Below are 20,880 nucleotides of genomic sequence, written 5' to 3'. Positions count from 1 at the left end.
CTTGTGCTGTCGTTGGCTTTAACTCCAGAACAGAGAGACCCTTGATAAACTTGATAGTTTGATTTAATATAGTATGATATCTGAGATCTTCGGCCAAGCACAGATCAGATACTCTCTCTTGTAGCGAATCTGAAATGTTTAGATGTTATGCTCTTACCCAGCTTACAAAAATATTTCTGAATGTTTTGATAATGTTGCCATTAAGTTATGAAAACTTTATTTCTGAATGTTTTCTGAACATTCAAAACATCCAGTTTAGAAAAAAATCAAACCTTTTTTTCTGGGCTATACAATTATTAAGGAAAAATTCCATTTTATCATTCTGTAAACATTTTGGAAATGTTTCTTTTTAATGTTCTTTAAAAAAAACAGAAGAAAACGTATAAATGAAATTGATAACATGTTATCAAAAAAAACTTTGAACAAACGTATTAACGTTACTGGAAAAACTTTGTTCATAACTTTGAGAGAACCTCTTCCAGACAAACTTCTGAGAACATTCCCTGTTAGATGGGAATATATAATTTCATATCCCGTGCAACTTCAACTTTTTATCTCAAAATTGCAACATAATTAGGTGAAATTAAGATGCAATTGGGCGATATAAAGTTGCAGAGCTATGAGACAAGCCACATTTTGAAATATAAAATCACAATAGTGAGAAATAGTGATTTAATTTATCACATATGTTTAAAATGTTAATTTGTAGCTCAAAATGAGACAATTAATAGCAGTATTTGTTGGCTTTCCATGTTTGATACAGTATAGTTGTTGTTTTTTTGGCTTGCAGATGTAGTCTTTCTGTGGCCCTTCTCAAATTGTTAATGTAATTGAGTGATTTACTTCACTCATTTGTGTCAACTCATTTCATTTAATTATTTTAATTTAGTTGCTTAGTGTGTGGTGGTTTGACCTAAATATCAAGGTCTACACATAGCAATTATGTATTTGTCTGCAAATCATTTAGGGAAACTCATCTGTGGCTTTACAGTGTTAAATGAGCTTTCATATCCTGTGATGATGAAGAGAATACAAACAGTTTTATCCATACCTCTTTATATCACAATTGATGTGAATCATATAATCATTTGCAAAGGTTTTTATGACTTGTAATAATAGCCTACAAGTGCTTTGGAGCTGCTTATCAACTGTCTAAACACATGTTATATGATGTTCTCTGTTCATACATCCATCTTTTTCTCCACACAGGGGTTTGGCAAACAAGTTGATGTTTCTTACATTGCCCAGCATTACAACATGAGCAAAAGCAAAGTGGACAACCAGTTCTACAGCGTGGAAGTAGGAGATTCCACCTTCACGGTTCTCAAACGGTACCAAAATCTAAAGCCCATTGGTTCTGGGGCTCAGGGAATAGTGTGGTGAGTACCCATGGTGCATCTCTTTGTGTTTTTATCGTGAAAATATGTCCTTATGGATATCATAATGATTCTCAAATTTTTAGAGGGATATTTGGGTTTTTCTTGGCAGGGTGTATGATAAATTGCAGTTCCCTTTCAGTCGGTCAATTCCGGTGTGACGTCTCTGTTCCCTCCTTCAGGGACCGAGGGTTACATACAAAACCGAGATGTTCCCAGTAGACATCAGCTAATTGTGATCCGAGTTTCAGAAAAGAACCTGTCCGTTTATTGCGCTTCCCAAAATCCAAAACCTTATGATTTTTGAGTCGTGGCTAATGTGTGGACTGCTGGTAATATCGATGAGGGTGGCTTTTTCCCTCCCCCATTCCTCTGTCCTTGCATCTGAGTTTCAGTGGCAGTGGTACGTTTGTTGTGTAGAAGGCAGAGAGGCAGGACTGGACTGTTAATGGCATTGTTGATGTGTTCTGGCTGCTTTTCTGCTGGATGGACAACCCTGATCTAATTTAACTTCCTCTCCTCAGCAGCAGTCACATGATGTAGCATGGCGGCATTAGCCTAACAAACGCCACATCATTCTCCGGAGAGAGAGAGAGAGAGAGAGAGAGAGAGAGAGAGAGAGAGAGAGAGAGGGAGGCAAAAGAAGGACAGTTTAAAAGGATTGTGCAAAGTCACGTGTCTTCCATAGACCCTGATGAAACTGGTTGTGGTTAGGTTACATTGCTGTACAATGTTTTCAAAATGTTAAAAGTTTAGTAGCAGTGTTGTATAAAGTACTAGAAAGCAATACTTGAGTAAAAGTACAAGTATCGTCCTAGAAAAAGACTTTGGTAGAAGTGAAAGTTACCTTTTACAATATTACTTAAGTAAAAGTCTTAAAGTATCCGAAATATACTGTACTTAAGTATAAATTTTTTTTTTTTTAAGCAAGCGGTTAGAACTTTGATTGTGAACTTTATTGTGATTGTTCGAAAGGGAAATACTTGGTTACTATCGTAACCTCAGTTCCCTGAGAGAGGGAATGAGTATTGCGTAGGCGGCTGCACTATAGTAACCTGGCGAGTTGTCGCTTCAGTCGTTAAACCTGCTATAATAGCGAATTCAGGGGACTATTATAGGCTAAGGCCACGCCCCCTTGGCGGGCTCTGACGTGTAATGACGTAGGGCTAGAGGCGCCCGCGCCATTGGATGTGCAGTTGCCGCAGCACAACCGATGAGCGAGCCAGACGCTCAATGTACTAGCTGTGCAGCTGCAAATTGCGTTTTACACATAGGCTTCAGTAAATTGAAGAAAAGGAGTTTCCCCCCGGTCCTCCAGTAGGTGCTTCCATGGCGGTTTCAGTTGTGCTTCCTCCTCCTTTGGCAACAAACAAGCATTACGCTGAAATAGAGCGTGCGGATCGTGCGTAATGCAATCTAGGAGCAGTGATCCGCCAAACCTCCCTTATTGCAGCCACACACATTTCTTCTGATTTTATTTTGTAGTAACGAGTAACGAAGATGCTTAGTGGAAATATATCGGAGTAAAAATATACATTTTATCTAGGAAATGTAGTGGAGTAAAAGTGAAAGTTGACATAAATTTAAATAGCGAAGTAAAGTACAGATACGTGAAATTTCTACTTAAGTACAGTAACGAAGTATTTGTACTTCGTTACATTACAACACTGCTTAAAAGTTAGTTTGCCGTTTTGTTTTTACTTACAAACTAAGTTTCAGTTGACTGCAAGTAGATAGGGATTGATTCATGATTCATTTCAATTGTGGATGCAAGATCATTTGCTTAGAAATTGCTGGTAAATTTCACAAATAATTACAAAGAATCGGCAAGTAACACATTGAATTAAACATGAAATTTTGAAGTAGAAAGACAATTATAATTTTCTTGTAAAGTGTACTCCAATAGCCTAATCTCTGCTTTATTTACAACTTGATTTTTATTTTGTGTGACAATTTGACTTCAGAATATAATTACTTTTCTATTATTGTCAAATATAGTAGCCACCAGGTTTTGATAGCGTTTGCAAAATTTCGAAAGTTTGGAATAATTAAGATTTTTTCAAGTTTTAGAAAGTCTCTTCTGTTCGCCAAGGCTTCATTTATTTGATAAAAAAGAAAACAGTAATATTGTGAAATATTATTACTATTAAACATGACTGTTACTATTTTTTGTATATTCATGTGATGACAAGGCTGAATTTTTATTTGAATATGCTGATCTAGTGCTTATGAAACATTTCTTATTATTATCAATGTTGAAAACAGTTTTTGTTAACAATAACTGAGCAGCAAATCAGTATATTAGAATGATTTCTGAAGGATCATGTGACACTGAAGACTGGACTAATGATGCTGAAAATTCAGCCTTTTTATAACAGGAATAAATTACATTAGAAAATGTATAAAAATAGAAAACAGTTATTTTAAATTGTAACAATATTTCACAGTATATAATATGTTTTTCTTTTCTATAAACAAACCAAACATTTATCATAATATTAGGTCCCACTTTATATTAAGTGGCTTTAAGTACAATGTACTTGTTGCGTTCAGGCTGTATTGTAAAAAACTTTTTCTGCTATTGAGGTGTGATACGGGTAAGGTTAGGGTCAGGTGTGGTGGTATCGGTCGGTTTAAGGGTAGGTTAAGGTGTAAGGGAAGGGTCAACTGTATAATTACAAATGTAATTACATAAATTAATTACAGCTGTAATTACATGCAGGTATTTTCATGGCATAGTTTAGGTCTGTGGGGTTATTAAACGAATCCATCAAATCATTCACAGTCCATGTTGGAAAGCTACATGCTGAATATTTAGATGATGCAGTGCTGCTTTCCTCAGAGTAATAGAGCTATGAGCATCTGGCATCGTGCTGCTGCTGCTAAAGGTTTGGTCGCTAATAATTTATCATATCACACACACACGCCAATTTCCTGACTGTGTACAGAAAATGAGATTCTATGCCTGGCAGGACTCTCTCCAATATTGCATTTTGGGTAAAAAAGTGTGTGCCAAGAAAGTAAATGTACATGCATCTAGAAAAACAAACAACATTCTCAACAACATTATGAAAAAATGCAGCATATCAAACTCTGTTTTGAATCATAGAATTAATTATGTAATACAAAGGCAATTTCTCAAGAATCGAAAATATGCTGTCAGACTTTTGGGCCCAAATATTGGAAGAAAGCAATATGTTGATTCCACATTTTTTTGTGTTTTGCTTACGGTAGCTTTAGCCCTCGCTACTGTATGCAATCTGTCACATGCTATGTATTATTACTAGGGCTGGGCACCGAGTTCGGTACTTTTTAGGTACCGACCGAATTGCCTCGATACTACCGAGTATCAAAACATGTCTTGTTTTTCGGTACCAAGTTTCGGTACCTAAGTGGTTAATCTCGTCAACGTCCGTGAAACAATAAACATGCAGCATGATTGGCTGTGGCGGAAAAACACTAGTTTACGCGGCTGCCCAGAGACGTGGCTCGTCGCACGTGTGGCTGTAGTGTGTGTGTGTGTGTGTGTGTGTGTCCAACCCAGATAGACAGAAAATATATGGAAATGATCAAAAGTGTACCTCGATGCCATAAGCATACGATGCAATATTTTCGAAAAAATAATTGCTGCCAAGACCGGTAACACGGTAAATCTGATAAGGCACTTGAAAGCGCACAGAATATACTTGAGAGTAGAAAGTTTATCAGCCTTCGACTACAAGAACTGGAGCGCGTCACAAATGAACCGAAACTCAGCGTATAGGATACTTGCCTCACAGACATGAGAAATAGTTCTATATATGTTCAAAATATGTCTACTTTTAAACGAAACAATTAGATATAAATAGTTTGATTACCTAATCCATATAGGTGCGCGCGCCTCGTTCACTACTGCGGGAATGATGAGTCAGCATCGCAAATTCGCAATAATCACCTTTGCAGCCAACACGTTTAGTAAACACTTGTTCATTAATAAACAATTAAAAAAATCCTTTCTATCGTTTCCCGACACATCCATAATCATTAGGCTACTTTTGCCAGTGCTTTGCGCAAGCTTCATGTGTGCTGAGCGCGAGGCATATATCCCGCACCCCAGTAGCCTATATTTAATTCAATTCACATTTATTTGTATAGCATTTTTCACAATACATAGCTGTAAGGAACTCAGCTTTTTGGAAATATTAATAATCAATAATATCTTGTTATTATTAATTATAAATATTTGGGTCAGTTAATTGGATTAACTTGATGTGGCTGAATTAATATTACAATCAATTAATCAGTTCTTCCAACGAACTATTTTGATTATTAATTTATTCTAATAAAGGGTATCTTCCATGGCCACCGAAGAATAATTATTTCTTCGCCTGTACAGTACTTTGAGCCAGTAGCAAAAACCGTGATCGTAAAGTGACTTGTATTGCAAACAAAACAGAACCAAATACATATTATGTACAAGTTTTATTAACTAAATATAGATATTTATATGAATATAAATAAACTAAACAACATACACACATGAATACATAAATAGGTTAGTGATAGGATGAAATTGGAAACCGGAAGAGGGTCTATGAGAAGAACCATCAGAATTTCATTTTCACATTTCATTGAATTGAATACTTGCATTTGTAATGGGAACAATTCTTGAAGTTGTTGAAAATTGAAGTCGTTGATGGTTCCGGCAGCGTCAAGTGGAAGTTGGTTGAGCGTTCTCTTTCTCCAGGAACGCATGATTGGAAGTGAGGAAGTCAAAAGGATGGGTGATTGGAGTCGTTGTTGGTTGGAGTCTTTGTTCCAAAACTCCTGAGATTGTCCTTGGTTCTCTGTGAGAGAGTCTTCTCTCTCCTGCCTGAGCCCACCTCTGGTTGGAATCGAGGCCTGCTGGGCCCTTGGGGCCCCCGTGGAGGGGGAGGGGGGCTCCCCAGTCTCACCAGAACAGTGTTGTGGCTGGATGAAAAAACTAAGAGAGGGCGGTCACTGTTGCCTGCCTCTGATATACCCTGAGAAAAGAACCAACCCCTAAGGTTTGAATGGACCTATGAGTAAGGTGACATGTCCGAGAGGGGAAGCGGCTCTTAGTTGATTTATGGTCTTTGTCCCCAGCATGCTTAGACTGTTCATTCAAGCTCAAATAGACATAACAAATTCACATTGCATTCTAAGAGAAGGTGATGTACATCAAAGTGTGTGTCATTAAATGAGGATTAATTTGCTAGGAAGCATGATACAGGTGAGGTTATATTGACCGTTGGGTGGTTGTTCAACCACATACACCCCAATCAAACATACCATGTTGTTATACCTAATAGTACACGAGACAGTAAATCATCACAGTTTCTGTGAGGCATGTTCCTTCATAGATCAGAGTAACACCGCAAAGTTTATTTAATTAAAGATGGTCTCTCTCTCTTAAGCATGTGGCGCATGTGGCCACATTCCTTTGAGGTCGTAAAGTCTGTTATCAGTCTTAAAGTGTTCTGTAACCGGACACCCGGCTGACAAAGTAACTTCATTTGTGAGGTTAGTTTTGGGGGAGAGTTTCATAGACCTTTATATTCATTAAATATAGTGAATATGAATAATTAGTGTGTGTCTGATTGGTCCAGACCCTACATCCCCCCCTTTCGACCGTTGTTGTCCCCCTCAAGGACAACCATGATCGAAGTTGAAAGTGCCGACAGATCAGACACACCTTTGTCATAGAAGGCTGGAAGGCCATGGTGGCCTCTGGTTGCTCGCGTCTTCTGGAGTGGTGGTCGTTCCACGGCGGTTGATGTGGACAGTAGCCCAGTACAGGTCTCTGCAGCAGGTGTTGGGGCAGAAGGTGCCTTGACTGGGTATCACCTGTCATTCTGGAGTTAGGGTGAAATTGTGGTTCTTGAAGAAGGATGAGGTTTCCAGCTTTGATTCAGGTTTGGCCTCAGCAGGGCAGCGTGTGTCTTGGATCAGAGACTGCAGACCAGCTGAGTTTGAGTAAAGTCATTCTGGAAGACAGTAAACAGCTGTTTCATGGAGTTCACTGTCTGGTTCAGCCGAACGCTGTGGGTGTTGAGAATTACCACAGTTCCCTTCGATGTCTTGCCGATGGACGGCAGGGAGGCACTCTGTGTTGTGAGTTGCCCTTTTAGCTGTGGGATTTCAGTTTGAATTACAGCCACACGTTGTCTCACGGTGGCTAGGTTCAGTGCGTTGACAATGGACATGCCAATGTTAACAGAGTTCCGACGGCAGTGGCGGTTGTGTCCATCTGGTTGTGTCCATCTGGTTGTGTCCATCTCTGGGTGTGGGTCCTGCAGTTGGTGATAAGGAGTCCCGGTTGTTCCTTCGGGACGCTGCCTGATACCGGACCTGGTGAGATGACCGACTGCGGCTGTCCTCTGGTTGGCTGGAGGCACAGGAAGACTAACCACAGCAGCATCCTGGAACAGACAAAGGGGAGAGGGAGAGAGAAAGGGAGGAAAGATCTCAGCGACTGTCGTCCTTTGTTGGCTAGGACAGTCTTTCCGTTTCGAGGACGCCGGTATGCCAATTGCTTCGGTGTTCTGGTGCTGCGGTGTGCAGCACATGCTGCGTCATGGGCATACACTGGCATGAACCCCCCTTTTGCACTGTGGCACCACAAGCTTTGGCGCAGCGATGTCATCAGGTGCATAACACAGAGTGTTGTCCTGTGCACGCAGCGTGTGCTTGTTGATTTCAGTTGTCTGGGGCACCGGTTGTCGGTGGGTGCAGACGGCGTTCGTGGGTGGTATGAGGGGTTAGAGGTGGTTTCTCATAGTGTCCATTGGTTTGTCATAGTCTTTGGTAAGCTGGAAGGTTGGGGTCAGGTTAAGCAGAGGCTCTGTGACATTTTGGCACACTTGTGGTGAGAGACTAATTCATGACCCTAAAAGTTCAGAACCACTGTTTAATGGGTTCGCTAGATATGTAGCATAAAGTTAGGTGTTTCATGTGTATCTAGCTAGTGATGTGTCTCTTGTATCTTTATCATCTTAGCTGTGGATGTTAGGAGGCTAAGACTTGTGTGGTTCCTAGAGTATTTCCTGGAAAGGGCATAGCCGAGATGAAATAAATGACTTAAGATGGTTCTTATGACTAAATTATTTCTCTGGACTTAAATGGTGGTTCACTGAGGCTTGACGAAGTGAAGGATAGGAGGAAAAGGGACAGCTTTCCTATTCAAATTATGCTTATTATCAATCCTCAGGACTATTGTTATGCCCTAGTAATTGTTGAAATTACTTGTGTCGCAGGGTCACAAAAATGAGTGCACTTGTTGAAAATAAACACAATCACAAATAAAGGTGTCTCTGTTTTCTTTCTGGGCCCAATGGGAAATAGAACCACATTCGAACAAGAGAGGAAATGGAATTAAATCATATAGATGACCGAATAGACAAGGGAATAGCTGACTGCTATTATTATCAAAGTGGAAATAAAAGAATAAAATAAAAAAATAAAGTAAGTAATCAAAACAGCGGTAATGATCTGAAATTGAGAATAATCAATAGCACTAGTGACTAACCTTTAGATTTGCCTGGACCAACACTCCCTAGTGGGTCACAGCTGTTGCGTGTTTAAGACCACACCGTGTGTGTCTCTCCAAAGGTTTAGTCAATATGCTGATGAAAATTCTCATAACTATAATAATTCTTCTCTAGCTACACAGCTTACATGTAATTAAACTTGGGTTTAATTGCCAGGGCATCTGCAAATTTAGCCTACAGCGCTCAGCAAGGACTATGCCTAAACTAGTGAAGGTGAAATTCAGCTGAGAAGAATTGAAAGTAAGGAAAGAGAAAAATTAGAAACTCTAAATGGGGTTAAAGAAAGTATTTTAGAATACTTTGCGTTCAAGTAAATGATGCTAACCGCTAACTGTAGAAGTTATTATGTAGCTTAGCCTAAGCTGGATGGATGCTAGGTTAGCTTAGCTTAGCCTAAGCTGGATGGACGCTAGGTTAAGTTAGCTTAGCCACCTAGGCTGGTTTGATTACAAAATGACGTCACGAGTTAGCACTTCCTGTGACAAGTCGTTGTCATGGGAACCAGTGCATGTCAGAACAATTCAACAGTACCTGAAGAATGTCTACACATTTTACTGAGTTATGCATGTTTAAACGGGTTAAAAGGGGGCGCCTATACTTTAAGTCTTTCAAGAACTTGATGTTACATTCAGTAAAATGCTAATGTGTTTTGGCATTTGCTAATTTTACTCATGGAACTCTTCTCTTTACTTTACACAACTTATTCTATTCGTTTACAAAGTAAGGAAATAGATTTGCTGTAAGTCAAAGCTTGTCTAAGCCTATATAGTTACGTCCCTCTCATGCATAAATGCTGACTTTTCAGCGAGTGAACAGTTTTGATCGCTAGGTAGCTCTCTGCTTGTGGATGCAGCTAAAAATTTAGGTGAATTACATCAATCTAACAATAATTTGTAAGGCCTTTACATTGTAGAAAGGGGAGCATCACCCAGGTCTACGTATATATAACACTGTCCTGAGCTTTCTTTTTCAGAAACAGGTTTAGCAATACTGCAATTTGGATTTCTTTAACCAAAGCAGGATAGATATCGGTACAGTTTACAAGCTGCTGAGATGAGATTCCTTTGTCAAACAGACTTACGCTTTAATGCTGAACTTACTGATACCAGTTAGAAATCTAAGACTCTTTCACTTACAGTAGAGATGTCAATTCCCGCTATCGTTTTATCTGCATTTAGACAAGCCAGCAACCAGTGATCAAAATGCGTATCGCATGTTGTGTTCCAGTTGGACCGCAATAGTCAAATGCACGCCTGTAGGTTAACAGTAGTTTAAAACTCAGGTGGTTTTCCTACACTATGGCGTCAAGGTATGCCCTATTTGGAGCTAGTGTTTCCTGTAACCCTTCATTGTCATGGAAACTAATGTAGCAGTGCCAATTCAACCAGCATGTAGCAAATGTTTGTTTCAAAAGAGTTGTGCATAGTCTGTTGGCAGGTGAGGCTTACACGTCCATTCAAGATTTTCTTTATATCAGTAAAATTCTATTTTTACTAATGCAGAGTCTTGCTGCTCTTTGAGCACCCATTTTCATCTACTTTAAAAGTTTTATGTCCTATGCTGACCAGGGACTTTTTAGCTGAGTCTTGCATTGTGTTCATGCTGTGTGGCTTCTGGTTTTGCAGTTCAGGATCAATGGGGTCTTAGGAACCCTTTCTGGGGAGGCCTTCTGTGTTAGAGGCCTTCCGCATCAGGTCACACATCGTTGAGTGGGCATTGCGTGGGGGCAGGTGAAAATATGGTGACTAACTGGTTTTGGAGGAAAAGTTTCTTGAAGCTGGTGTCCTCCTCCGTCACAGGTTCGTTGTAAGTTCCACAGACAACTCGTTCGGAGTTGGTGGTGGTAGCACAGGGCCTTCTAGGTCTGTCCTGCTTGGTGTTTGGGCAGGGCCCAGCTGGGCTGGATGTGTCCAGATCAGATGGAGTCTGTCTCGGTGTGCCATGCCGGTTGGAGACTGCAGGTGAAAATCAATGTCTCGTAGATTGGCAGGGATGTTTCTGACCTTTCACTTGAGATTGTTGAGTGTCACTTCATGTGCCATTTCAGGGTTTGTCTGATTTACCTTTTCCTCCTGCAGCTGCAGGGGCTCTCAGGGCACTGTCTGGTGAAGTGTTAAGCCGAGGGCTTTGGCTCCTCCCCCCTTTGTGCAGGGCTGGGGAAGCTTACGCTGCTAATGTGAAGGTCAGCAGGGTCCATCTTTCTTGTGTGGTCCATTTGCAGTGGGTTGGACTGTTGCAGCTCTCTTTGGACCACATGGAGTGCGTCAATAATGTTACAGCATCGCTAAGTCAGTGTTCGGACTTCCGCTGCACATTGATGGCTTTAGCTCTCTTTGAGTTCAACCATTTCTTTAAGTTCTTTGAGTGAAACAGTTCTTTACCCGTCGGTTTGCAGGTGCTCAGAGCTGTCGTCCGCCTGAAAACTGATGATCTCTTTCAGTTGCTCTGCTCTGTCAGGGTCCTTGCATCTGTCCTGTGCCTTCTCCCGTTGAGCAGGGTTCGTTCTCTGTGGAGTCCTGTGGCTGGCAGCGTTAGTTCATTTACCTCCTGTTTGAGGCCTGCGGGAGCATGGCCAAGGAGAAGATAATGCTGGTCAGCTCTTGGTGGCTCAGGCTGGGTGTCAGACGTCTGCTTTCATTGTTGCCTAACTGTTCCTTCCTCTGCCGTGGCAGGTCGTTGCCTGCTTCAGGCTGAAGGATGTCCATGACACTGCTCTGCCGGGTCTTCAGGTGGTCCTGGTGGCAGGGCTGGGTGTCTGAGGCCTACTGGAACACTTGTGGGAACACGAGAGAGAAATGGCAAAGGCAAATGCAAGTTTCTACAGAGGTGGTGAGCTATCTGTGTGGGAGAATGGCTATGTGGAGCAGCTAAAATTTAGTGTTGGTGAGCACACACAACAAAAAAAAAAAAGTTTTGAGTATCTTAGTTGACGTGCTTTAAGCAGCATCGACTGATGACTGGGCTCTTACATGTCATAACCTATTAGTCAAAAATGCTGATGGTTCTTCTCACATGTTGTGCTACGAGAGTAACAGATAGAGCAAAACCAAAATAAAACAATGGGATGAAACCAGAAAAGAAGAGGAAGAAAGGAGTGTTTTACCTATTTAGGTTTAGCTAGGAGACATAGGTAAACAGGAGTCACTTATGGGTTATGCTGCTGTTAGACTAAGCTACCAGGGACACATCAGACATCTCAAGGTCCAAAAGAAGAAGAAGAAACAATGGGAAGTGTTTCCAGTTCTGTCTGGGGCCTACTGTGCGTTTGTGTTTAGCCGTACTTCATGTACTTAGCTTGGTGCTAAGGAGTGAGGATGGGTAAAACACAGACAGGAAGTAGGATATTAATGACCTGTGTAACTCGCTATGGAAACAACAGTCGCTAGATATTGTAATCCTATAGAGAGAGAGAAGATGAGGATAGTGACTAGTGATCTAAAATAAGGTAAAGGTAAAGTTAGAACGTCCTTATAGCTCTAAGAAAACTAAAAGGAAAGGGAAGCGTATCAAGTAATTTAATTAAATTTCAAATTTAGTTAAGCCCTTCTTTTTTTCTTTAGCTGAATATAAGAATTCAGGCTGAAACAAACGTAAATAACTAAATTGAAAAAAAATAAAAAAAAAATAAAAAAATGTATGTAAACATTGTGTGTTCTCATAGCTCTGGTAACTAGAGGGGAACTTGACTAAGCAAATTGATTTAATTAAATTCCCAATTTAATTAAATTCAATTTAACTGAATAGGACTATTCAGGCTCAACAGGTGTAAATACACAAAATAAAATAGGGGTAGATTTAAGTAAAAATAAAAGAAACACAAATAAAAACCCAAAGTATCTGGGTTTCAATCTGAAAGTGAAACCAAGAGGAAGGGGTCGAGAGAGAGAAAGAGAGAGAGAAGAGGGTGGTTTAACCCTCTTATGAGACGTGCTTCGTGAAGCTCTGACACCAGGGTGAATCATTCGTCTCAAATCATTCGGAGTGTATCACTGCTAAGGTCACGTGATTTTATTAAACTGGGCTTCGTTACGCGTCATAGCTGTTTCGAAATTGTTTTAAATTTCAACGGTTCGTGAACCATTGTGTATCTGGTCTCTATGTGATCTCGTATCACTTTATAGATTCGTACACATTTAATGACGCATTTGATAAAGGGTCTGATCGACTTTCAAGTCAAGCTTTCATAAAACGAGCCCTACGGTTTACTAAGATATTATGCCTTGAAAGACACCTCATATTAAACGATATTAGGTAGCTCGCGGATTGCCATTACCTGATTACACCTTTTGATAAAACCTTTGCGATTGGTTTGTAAAAGGTGTTCCGTTGATTTGAGTTTCCGCTACACTTCCACTGTTTTGACCAGCAGGGGTCGCCAGCGAGGGCGCTTCAAACAAAGAGTCATTTGTGACTCAGTTGACTCCTTTGATTCAAAGCCTCGAAGAGCTTTGACTCTCATTACTCGTGTTCAAATCACTCAGTTCAAATCACGCAAAATCTATAGTCTTTGGTTTAAGGTTACACTTTACGCTCTAACGTGTCTAAGTTTTTAGGCGGTGCTAAAACTATCACTCGAGGTAGAGGGTTTTACTTGTAAGTCATGCGTGTAAGTTAGGATTGTAAGCCTGTTTATTGGTCCAATGAGGGTTTCCAATAATACAGGTGAAGGTCTTTGCGTGTTACTGTCTTTTCTCGTGGCAAAGTATTTTTGGTTAAATGCAATACATTTTATCTTATGTATTAACTCGTTTCATCTGACTCCATAAAATGAAAAGGTTTTTCAATGATATCTGTGCATCATTAAATATACGTTAATGTTTGACTATTCCTTTTAACTCCAATCAAAATAAAGTCAAAGTCTGTTAGAATAATCAAATATAACAATTTATTATGTCAGGTAAATGTATTATTACAATTCCATAATCAATTGAAAGATAATCAATGCAAACCATCAAATGTTCTAGAACAAGAGGAAAAAGTTTATTATTACAATTCCATAATCAATTGAAAGATAATCAATGCAAACCATCAAATGTTCTAGAACAAAGAGGAAAAAGTTTACCCGACAAGAAATGCGTGAGGCAGAGAGACTCGCAACTCTCAGCCTCACGGGCCGATCTCAGAAATAGAAAAAGGCCCTGAGCTCTCGCTGCGTTTCATTATATACCCAGACCTCATTTCAAATCTAAACATCATTCACAGTGGAATTTTACCTGTAAGTCACCATTTGCTAGCAGTGGAAAATTAGCATTCAGTCAAATGGTCGAAGGTGTTAACTCAAAGACACACCCTCCAGTATTGGAGGGTGTGGAAGATATTTCTAAACTTCCTAAGAACTTTATTACCTTTTGGGTTTATTTCTTTGGGAATGAGACATTTGTACCAGTCGTACCGAGACATTTCAAATAATACCAAATATGTATAAAACTAGATTATAATCATTCACATTAAACCATTTAGATTCTTGTGTGAGTTTGGGAGATCTCTGCCAGGATGAAGAATGGGGGACAGAAATGTAGATTAGGATGAGGGAGGTGAGACCTTCATCTCAATAGTGGGGAGTTCAAATGTTAATTTCCTTTGTTTTCTCAGAGAGTGGCCCTCTCTTAAAGTCCTTCAAGTTTTTCCAGTCTTACAGGATTGAGGGAGCTATTGGCTACAACCGTCGCTTGTTTACACGAGGGTCTGTGAGATTGTTGCTGTTGTCAGAAAAACTAGATAGGAATAGCCTACATAGCCTATCGTTTCAAAGGAGCTTTACAGAAAATGCATGTGTCTAAATTACAATTTAGAGTGATCTGTTATCAGGGGTGACTGTGTGTAATGCATTTCAATTAATTTTCATTCAGTTTCATTGTTAAACAATGCATTAAGTTAAGGCAGAAACAATGAGCTCATTGAAGTAAAGAATACATGTTGTTAAATGATTAGGAAACATAGAAAACTTTAGCATTGGTGCTTTTTTACAGACTCAAAATATGAGTGTAAAAAAGTCAACAAACTGAAAAAATACGTTTTTTTTTTAGGTAATGTTATATTGATAAAATTGGTATCGAAAAAAATATCGTTCAGGAACCGGAATCGAAGTCAAGGTATCGGTATCGAAAATTTTGTTACGATACCCAGCCCTAATTATTACCAAGCGGCAACCTTCCGGTCTCTCTCTTGAATCCAACACGGAAGTGACTTAAACTGCAATTAGCTAGAGACATTTTGATTGATTGATTATGTTTATTTCATTCATGGATATTTTCCATTAACTTACTTCATCATCCTCATATATATCATTTATAAAACCATGATGAAAAGGAGGCAGGACGAAGAATATCTTAAAAAAAATAAAAAAATAAACTCAACATAATGAATGAAACAAACTAGAAACCAAAACATCAACCTGAAACAGATTTCCAAAGCAAAAGCAAACCATGATCACAACCATCATCATCATCATCATCATCATCATCATCATCATCATCATCATCAATTTCTATAAATATTCATCCAAAACAAAAGCAAACCATAATCACAACCATCATCATCCTCATCATCATCAACAACTTCTATAAGTGTTCATACAAATCCATTGTTTTCTCTTTAAATATTTTTTTAAACTGAAATATATTTTTACATTGCTTTAATTAATTTTGCAAAGAATTCCAAACTTTCACTCCCACCACTGAAGTACACATTTGTTTTGCTGTTGTCCTTGCGGTTTGATACCTAAAATGTCCCTTTCTTCTTCCTTCATTTTCTATAAGGATAAACAAGTATTGAAGGTTTGTGGGCAATACTCTATCTTTTGCTTTAAACATAACAATACTGCCCTACAAAGGCTAAGCGCAGTAACTACACATTTGAGCTAAGACTTCTAATGGGCTTTATGACATGTGTTCTGTCTTGTGAAAAAATATCTGGGTTAAATTATGTTCCGTTTCGGAGATGCATTACCACTAATCTACCCATAACATGTTTGACTGGCTGGTATAAAAACTTTAAAGGCCCTTTTCTCCATTTCTTTGTTTGCGTAGTTACTGCACTTAGCCTTTGTAGGGCAGAATAAGTGTCCGTAATTCCACCAATTCTTTCAATTGTAACAATTTAGAGCCAAAATAAGGCTTTTTTATGCTCTCTATAATCTGTTTTAAATATAATTCATATGAATCTCTTTTGTAATAGAAAGAGTGACCTTGTATTGCTTTACTACACAGTAGGTGATGTAGGGCAACACCAGTGCACAATACAAGGTTCTCAATGCCTTATAATCTAACACATGTTTTACCTTATTTAATACAAAAATACTCTTAGGCCGTGTGTCCACCAAAGCGGTTTTAGCCGGCTGAAAACGCTAGACGCTCTGCTGAAAACGCCCAGCACTGGGCGCTTGAGAGCGTTTTGGCAGCGCTCCGTTTTTTCAGTTGAGACGATTCGTTGCTATGATACAGAATATCCTCAGCACAGTTTACTTGTAACTGATTTCGCAGATAATTTGTTTAATATTAAAAATTTATTTTTCATCCATTTTGTTCGGTTAGCTCTGCTGGTTGATGTCTTTGTACAGAAAGAATGTTGTGACAGTTGGTCGGTGTGATAGTTGTCCCGCCCCTCCTCCACTGTGATTGGATGGCTGTGTAAAAAGTGACAGTGATGAGCGCAGCGTTTTACCCAAAGTTGAACATTTTTCAATTCTCGGCGAACAGTAAAAAACGGCGGGCGCTCAGCGCTTGAGCGTTAAATACACGCTCAGTGCCTCGTTAGGCTCGCGGCGTTTAAAAAAAGTGGCGCTCCCATTGAAAACAATTGGAATTTTATGCCAGCTGCGTGAAAAAACACTTTGGTGGACACACGGCCTTAGCTATCTTTTTTTGTATGTGTGAGATACGTGGTTTCCAAGTCAACCCTTCATCTAGTAGCACACCCAAAAACCTGATTTACCTAACTTTCATTATTTTTGTTCCTGCTATTGATAGTACAATACTTTCATCTTTTTTTCTATTGCCAAAAATCATAAACTTTGTTTTCTTTAAATTTAATGACAACCTATTAATATCAAGCCATTCCTTCACTTTAAACATTTCTTGTTCCATACTAATTACCAATTCATTTAAATAATTTCCTGAGAGGTAAATGTTTGTGTCATCTGCGAATAGAACAAAATTCAATAACTTCGATACATCACCGATATCATTAATATAAAGTATAAATAATTTCGGTCCTAAAACTGAACATTGCGGTATACCACATTGTATTTGCATATTATTGGATTTGTTATTATTATACTGAACATACTGTTGTCTTTTATTCAAATAACTACTTAACCAATCCAACACTATTCCTCTCACACCATATGATTGTAGCTTTAATAACAAGATTGAATGATCAATTGAATCAAATGCTTTCTTTAAATCGATAAACACAACTATTGTGTGTTTCTTGTTGTCAGTTGCATTTACTATGTCCTCAACTATATTCATGGTCACAGAAGCTGTAGATCTACCTGAACGGAATCCATTCTGGCTCTCATCTAACAACCGTTTTTTTTTTTTCAATTAATTCATCTACTTTTTGCACAAAATTTTTTTCAAGGACTTTAGAAAATTGATACAATAACGAATTGGTCTATAATTTGTAAACATATGCTTATCACCATCTTTATATAGTGGGACCACCTTTGCTACCTTCATCCTATTAGGAAAGATCCCTGTCTGAAATGAAAGATTAAATATGTAACTTAAAGGTTTAACAATACAATCAATGTTTTTTTTTCACAATAATCATATCTAACCCGTCCATATCTGTAGATGTCTTGTATGTGAATGCATTTACTATAGATAAAATTTTATTTTCACTAACATCTCCAAGGAACATTGATTGGAGTAATCTACTCCCCCTTGTCCCTTTATTGTGACCCTAAGTTATGTTTTTCAATATTCTCTGCTAGCTTGGGTCCCACATTTACAAAAAAAAAAGAATTAGATTCGTTTACTACTTCGTTTAAGTTTTCAATTTTCTTATTATCCTCGTTTATAAAATGGAGTGATGTACTGTCCTGATGTACTTTTCCCAATCAGTTTATTCAAAACATTCCATGTTCCTTTAATATCAGTTTTGTTTTTTTCTAATAAACTACCAAAATAATATTTTTTCGTTTGTCTCATTGTTGTTAATTTATTTGTATACAACTTATACCTAATTTCTGCTTCTTTTGACCTAAATTTAATAAAATCTCTATAAAGTTTATTCTTCTTTTTACATGCATTCTGTAGTCCCCTTGTAATGCAAGGGTTTTTAATAAAGCTATCCTTATATCTATATTGCACATATGGACAATACCCTTCATATAATGTAAGATATTTATCTAGAAAAGCTTCATATGCTGCATTTACTTCCCCGACATACACCTCTTTCCAGTCTTGCTCACTCAAGTCATTTCTAAATCTACCAATTGCTTCATTTGTCCTTTTTCTAACATATTTAGTCCTACGGCCAGCTTCCTTCTCATTAGGTATTTGACAATCCAAAACACAAAAAACAGGTAAATGGCCGCTTATATCATTGATCATCAAACCACTCTTGATTTTACTTTCTAAAACATTTGTAAAGATATGGTCGATCAATGTCGAACATGTTGTTGTTATCCGAGTTGGCTTGGTGATCAATGAGAACAACCTTCTACTGTGTAGCATCTCCAAATAATCACTAGCTGCAGCTTGTCTATTCACACTCAACAGATCAATGTTTGTGTCCCCACATGTTCCAAAAGAGAGTCAATCCCATATACCCCCCATGTTAAAATGGCCAACTTTACAGCAGAAAAAACTATATTTACAGCCTGGTACAAAAAAAAGTGGTTTTGGTCTATAGTATAGCTGATTTTGCTCTTCATAACTGTGAGGGGGTGATTTTTTTTTTAACTTCATCCGTTTAAAACAGTGGCGGATCTAGAAAATTTTACATGGGGGAGGGATGGGGGGCAAAGGGGTGGCAAGAGGTCTTGGCAGGGTGGCAGGGGTAGGCGGTACATGGGAATCTCTATATGTGAATTGCTTTAACAAAACAAACACAAAAACACTTTTAAACTACAGTAGGCATTGTTTAATCATGCCCTTACACACTACAAAGGTTTTTAATTCACAACAGGAATAAGCCCAGTGCAGTGTTCAAACAAAACAAAATTGTGCATCTTTTAAAAAGTAAAGTATGAAAAGCAAAATGAAAATATAAAAAAAAAGTACAATAATTGTGTCCAAGATGCAGTGGACTACAAGTATAAAACAGCAGACAATACTCAAGTTCTTATTATAATTAAAAACGTATAATTACAGTCCACAAATTACCCATTATCACCCATCTTTTTCAGGAAAGCTTAAGGCGACGGTTGTTGTGCTTTGCAGCAAAACGTTTCACAAACGTATCTAAATCTAGTGCTTTTGCACGCTGTTTCTCAATACTAAGAACAGCAAGATTTCTCAGACGGTCATCTGGATAATTTTTTTTAAATGCTCACCAAGCCTGCATTTATTTGATCAAAATACGGTAAATATATTAATATTGTGAAGTATTATTGCAAATTAAAATAATATACTGTATATTAAAATTACACCATTCTTCAGTTTCACATGATCCTTCAGAAATCATTCTAATATGCTGCTTTGGTGCTAAAGAAACATTTCTTATTAGTATCAATGTTGAAAATTGTTGTGCTACTTAATGTTTTTGTTGAAACCGTGATTAATATTTTTCAGGATTCTGTGATGAATAGAAAGACCAAAAGAACATCATTTATTTGGTTTACACTTTATTTCGATGGTCCACTTAAGACCACTAACTCCATTACAGAATTACTAGAGTGTTAGTGGACTGTTAGGTTAGGTGTTGGGGTTCAGTTTAGTAGAATAAGTTGACAAGTTACCTTTAGTCAGTAGAATGTCTATTGGGCAAGGGCCATGTAGCTAATAAGTAGCCTATATAACAAATATAAAATCAGAAAGATTTATCACATGCACACACCAGTTATGTTTAGACTACTTAATCCTATTGTATTTTTATTTTTATTTTCCCAGTTGTAACCTGGTCTCATTGCTGTGATATCTGAGAGGAATTGGATTTATAGGACTGATTATCTAATCAAATGATCGATCTCCTAACTGGCACTGTATTGTGTTGTAACGTAACGTCGGCGTAACTGCAACCATCAAACGTTGTGGAAACAATATTTTATATTTTTTATTAAGCTGTTGTCTTTACTAAAATTAAAATTAGGCTAATCAAAAGGAAGAGTGCTCTTACAAATCACGGGGGAGCGATTTTATTCGCTGTTTTTGCTGATGCTGAATCGTCTATAGCATACAATACAATCATTACAAATGTAACTTTAAGCTAAACGTGTTTTTAAACTACACCTGGGGAAACTCACTTCACCTTCAGAGGCTCAGGGGCAGCTCAGTCTCTCCAGTCGGTTTGCAGGGCCACCGCACCGCAGCAGACTCGCTGTGTGTGTGAGCCAGTCAGCTAGACTGAGCGAACACCGCTCCTCTGCAAGTTTGAATCAGGGACGTAGGCCTGTAAGTATTTGAGGGGGAGGGGCTAATAATACATTTAAAATTAAAAATAAAATGGTTCACTTTTGATAAATATATTGTTTATTTCACTGTTTTGAGAAGCTTGTGGACATAGTGGCGGGTTGTTTTTACAAGTACAGTTTTTGGATCATTAAAGTTAGGGGGGCAGCTAGGGGGGCAAGGCTCTAGAGTGGGGGGGGCACCTGCCCCCCCGTGCCCCCCTGTAGATCCGCCCATGGTTTAAAATATGTTAAGCATTAAAATTATGCATAATTAAGGTCATGACCACTTGAGTTACAGGTGGATTGCTCTGCTGTCACTACTACCCGTTTGTCTACTGTCTGTTAGCTGTCACGTCACCTCAGCTAAACCCGCCTCTTTGTCTAGTTTTGGTTA

General features: G+C 38.5%; 1 protein-coding gene across 21 annotated transcripts in view; it reads left to right on the top strand.

The window, feature by feature from the left end:
* Positions 1 to 20,880, top strand: part of mapk10 (mitogen-activated protein kinase 10) — a 112,851-nt gene that overhangs the window by 43,816 nt on the left and 48,155 nt on the right. For all 21 annotated transcript variants that reach the window (XR_013186940.1, XM_077194172.1, XM_077194178.1 and 18 more), the window contains one exon: positions 1,210 to 1,379. Coding sequence is in view for 20 of the 21 variants with exons in the window: in XM_077194163.1 (XP_077050278.1) it covers positions 1,210 to 1,379 (170 nt within the window). In the remaining variant the exon portion in view is untranslated. The remainder of the gene's footprint in view (positions 1 to 1,209; positions 1,380 to 20,880) is intronic.

Source organism: Siphateles boraxobius, unplaced genomic scaffold, assembly GCF_051911475.1.
Source record: "Siphateles boraxobius isolate OS27281-9 unplaced genomic scaffold, OSU_SipBor_1 11, whole genome shotgun sequence".
In the NCBI taxonomy this organism is placed as follows: Eukaryota; Metazoa; Chordata; class Actinopteri; order Cypriniformes; family Leuciscidae; genus Siphateles; species Siphateles boraxobius.
Note: the sequence above shows the minus strand (reverse complement) of the source record. Positions and strands in the feature narration are given on the sequence as shown.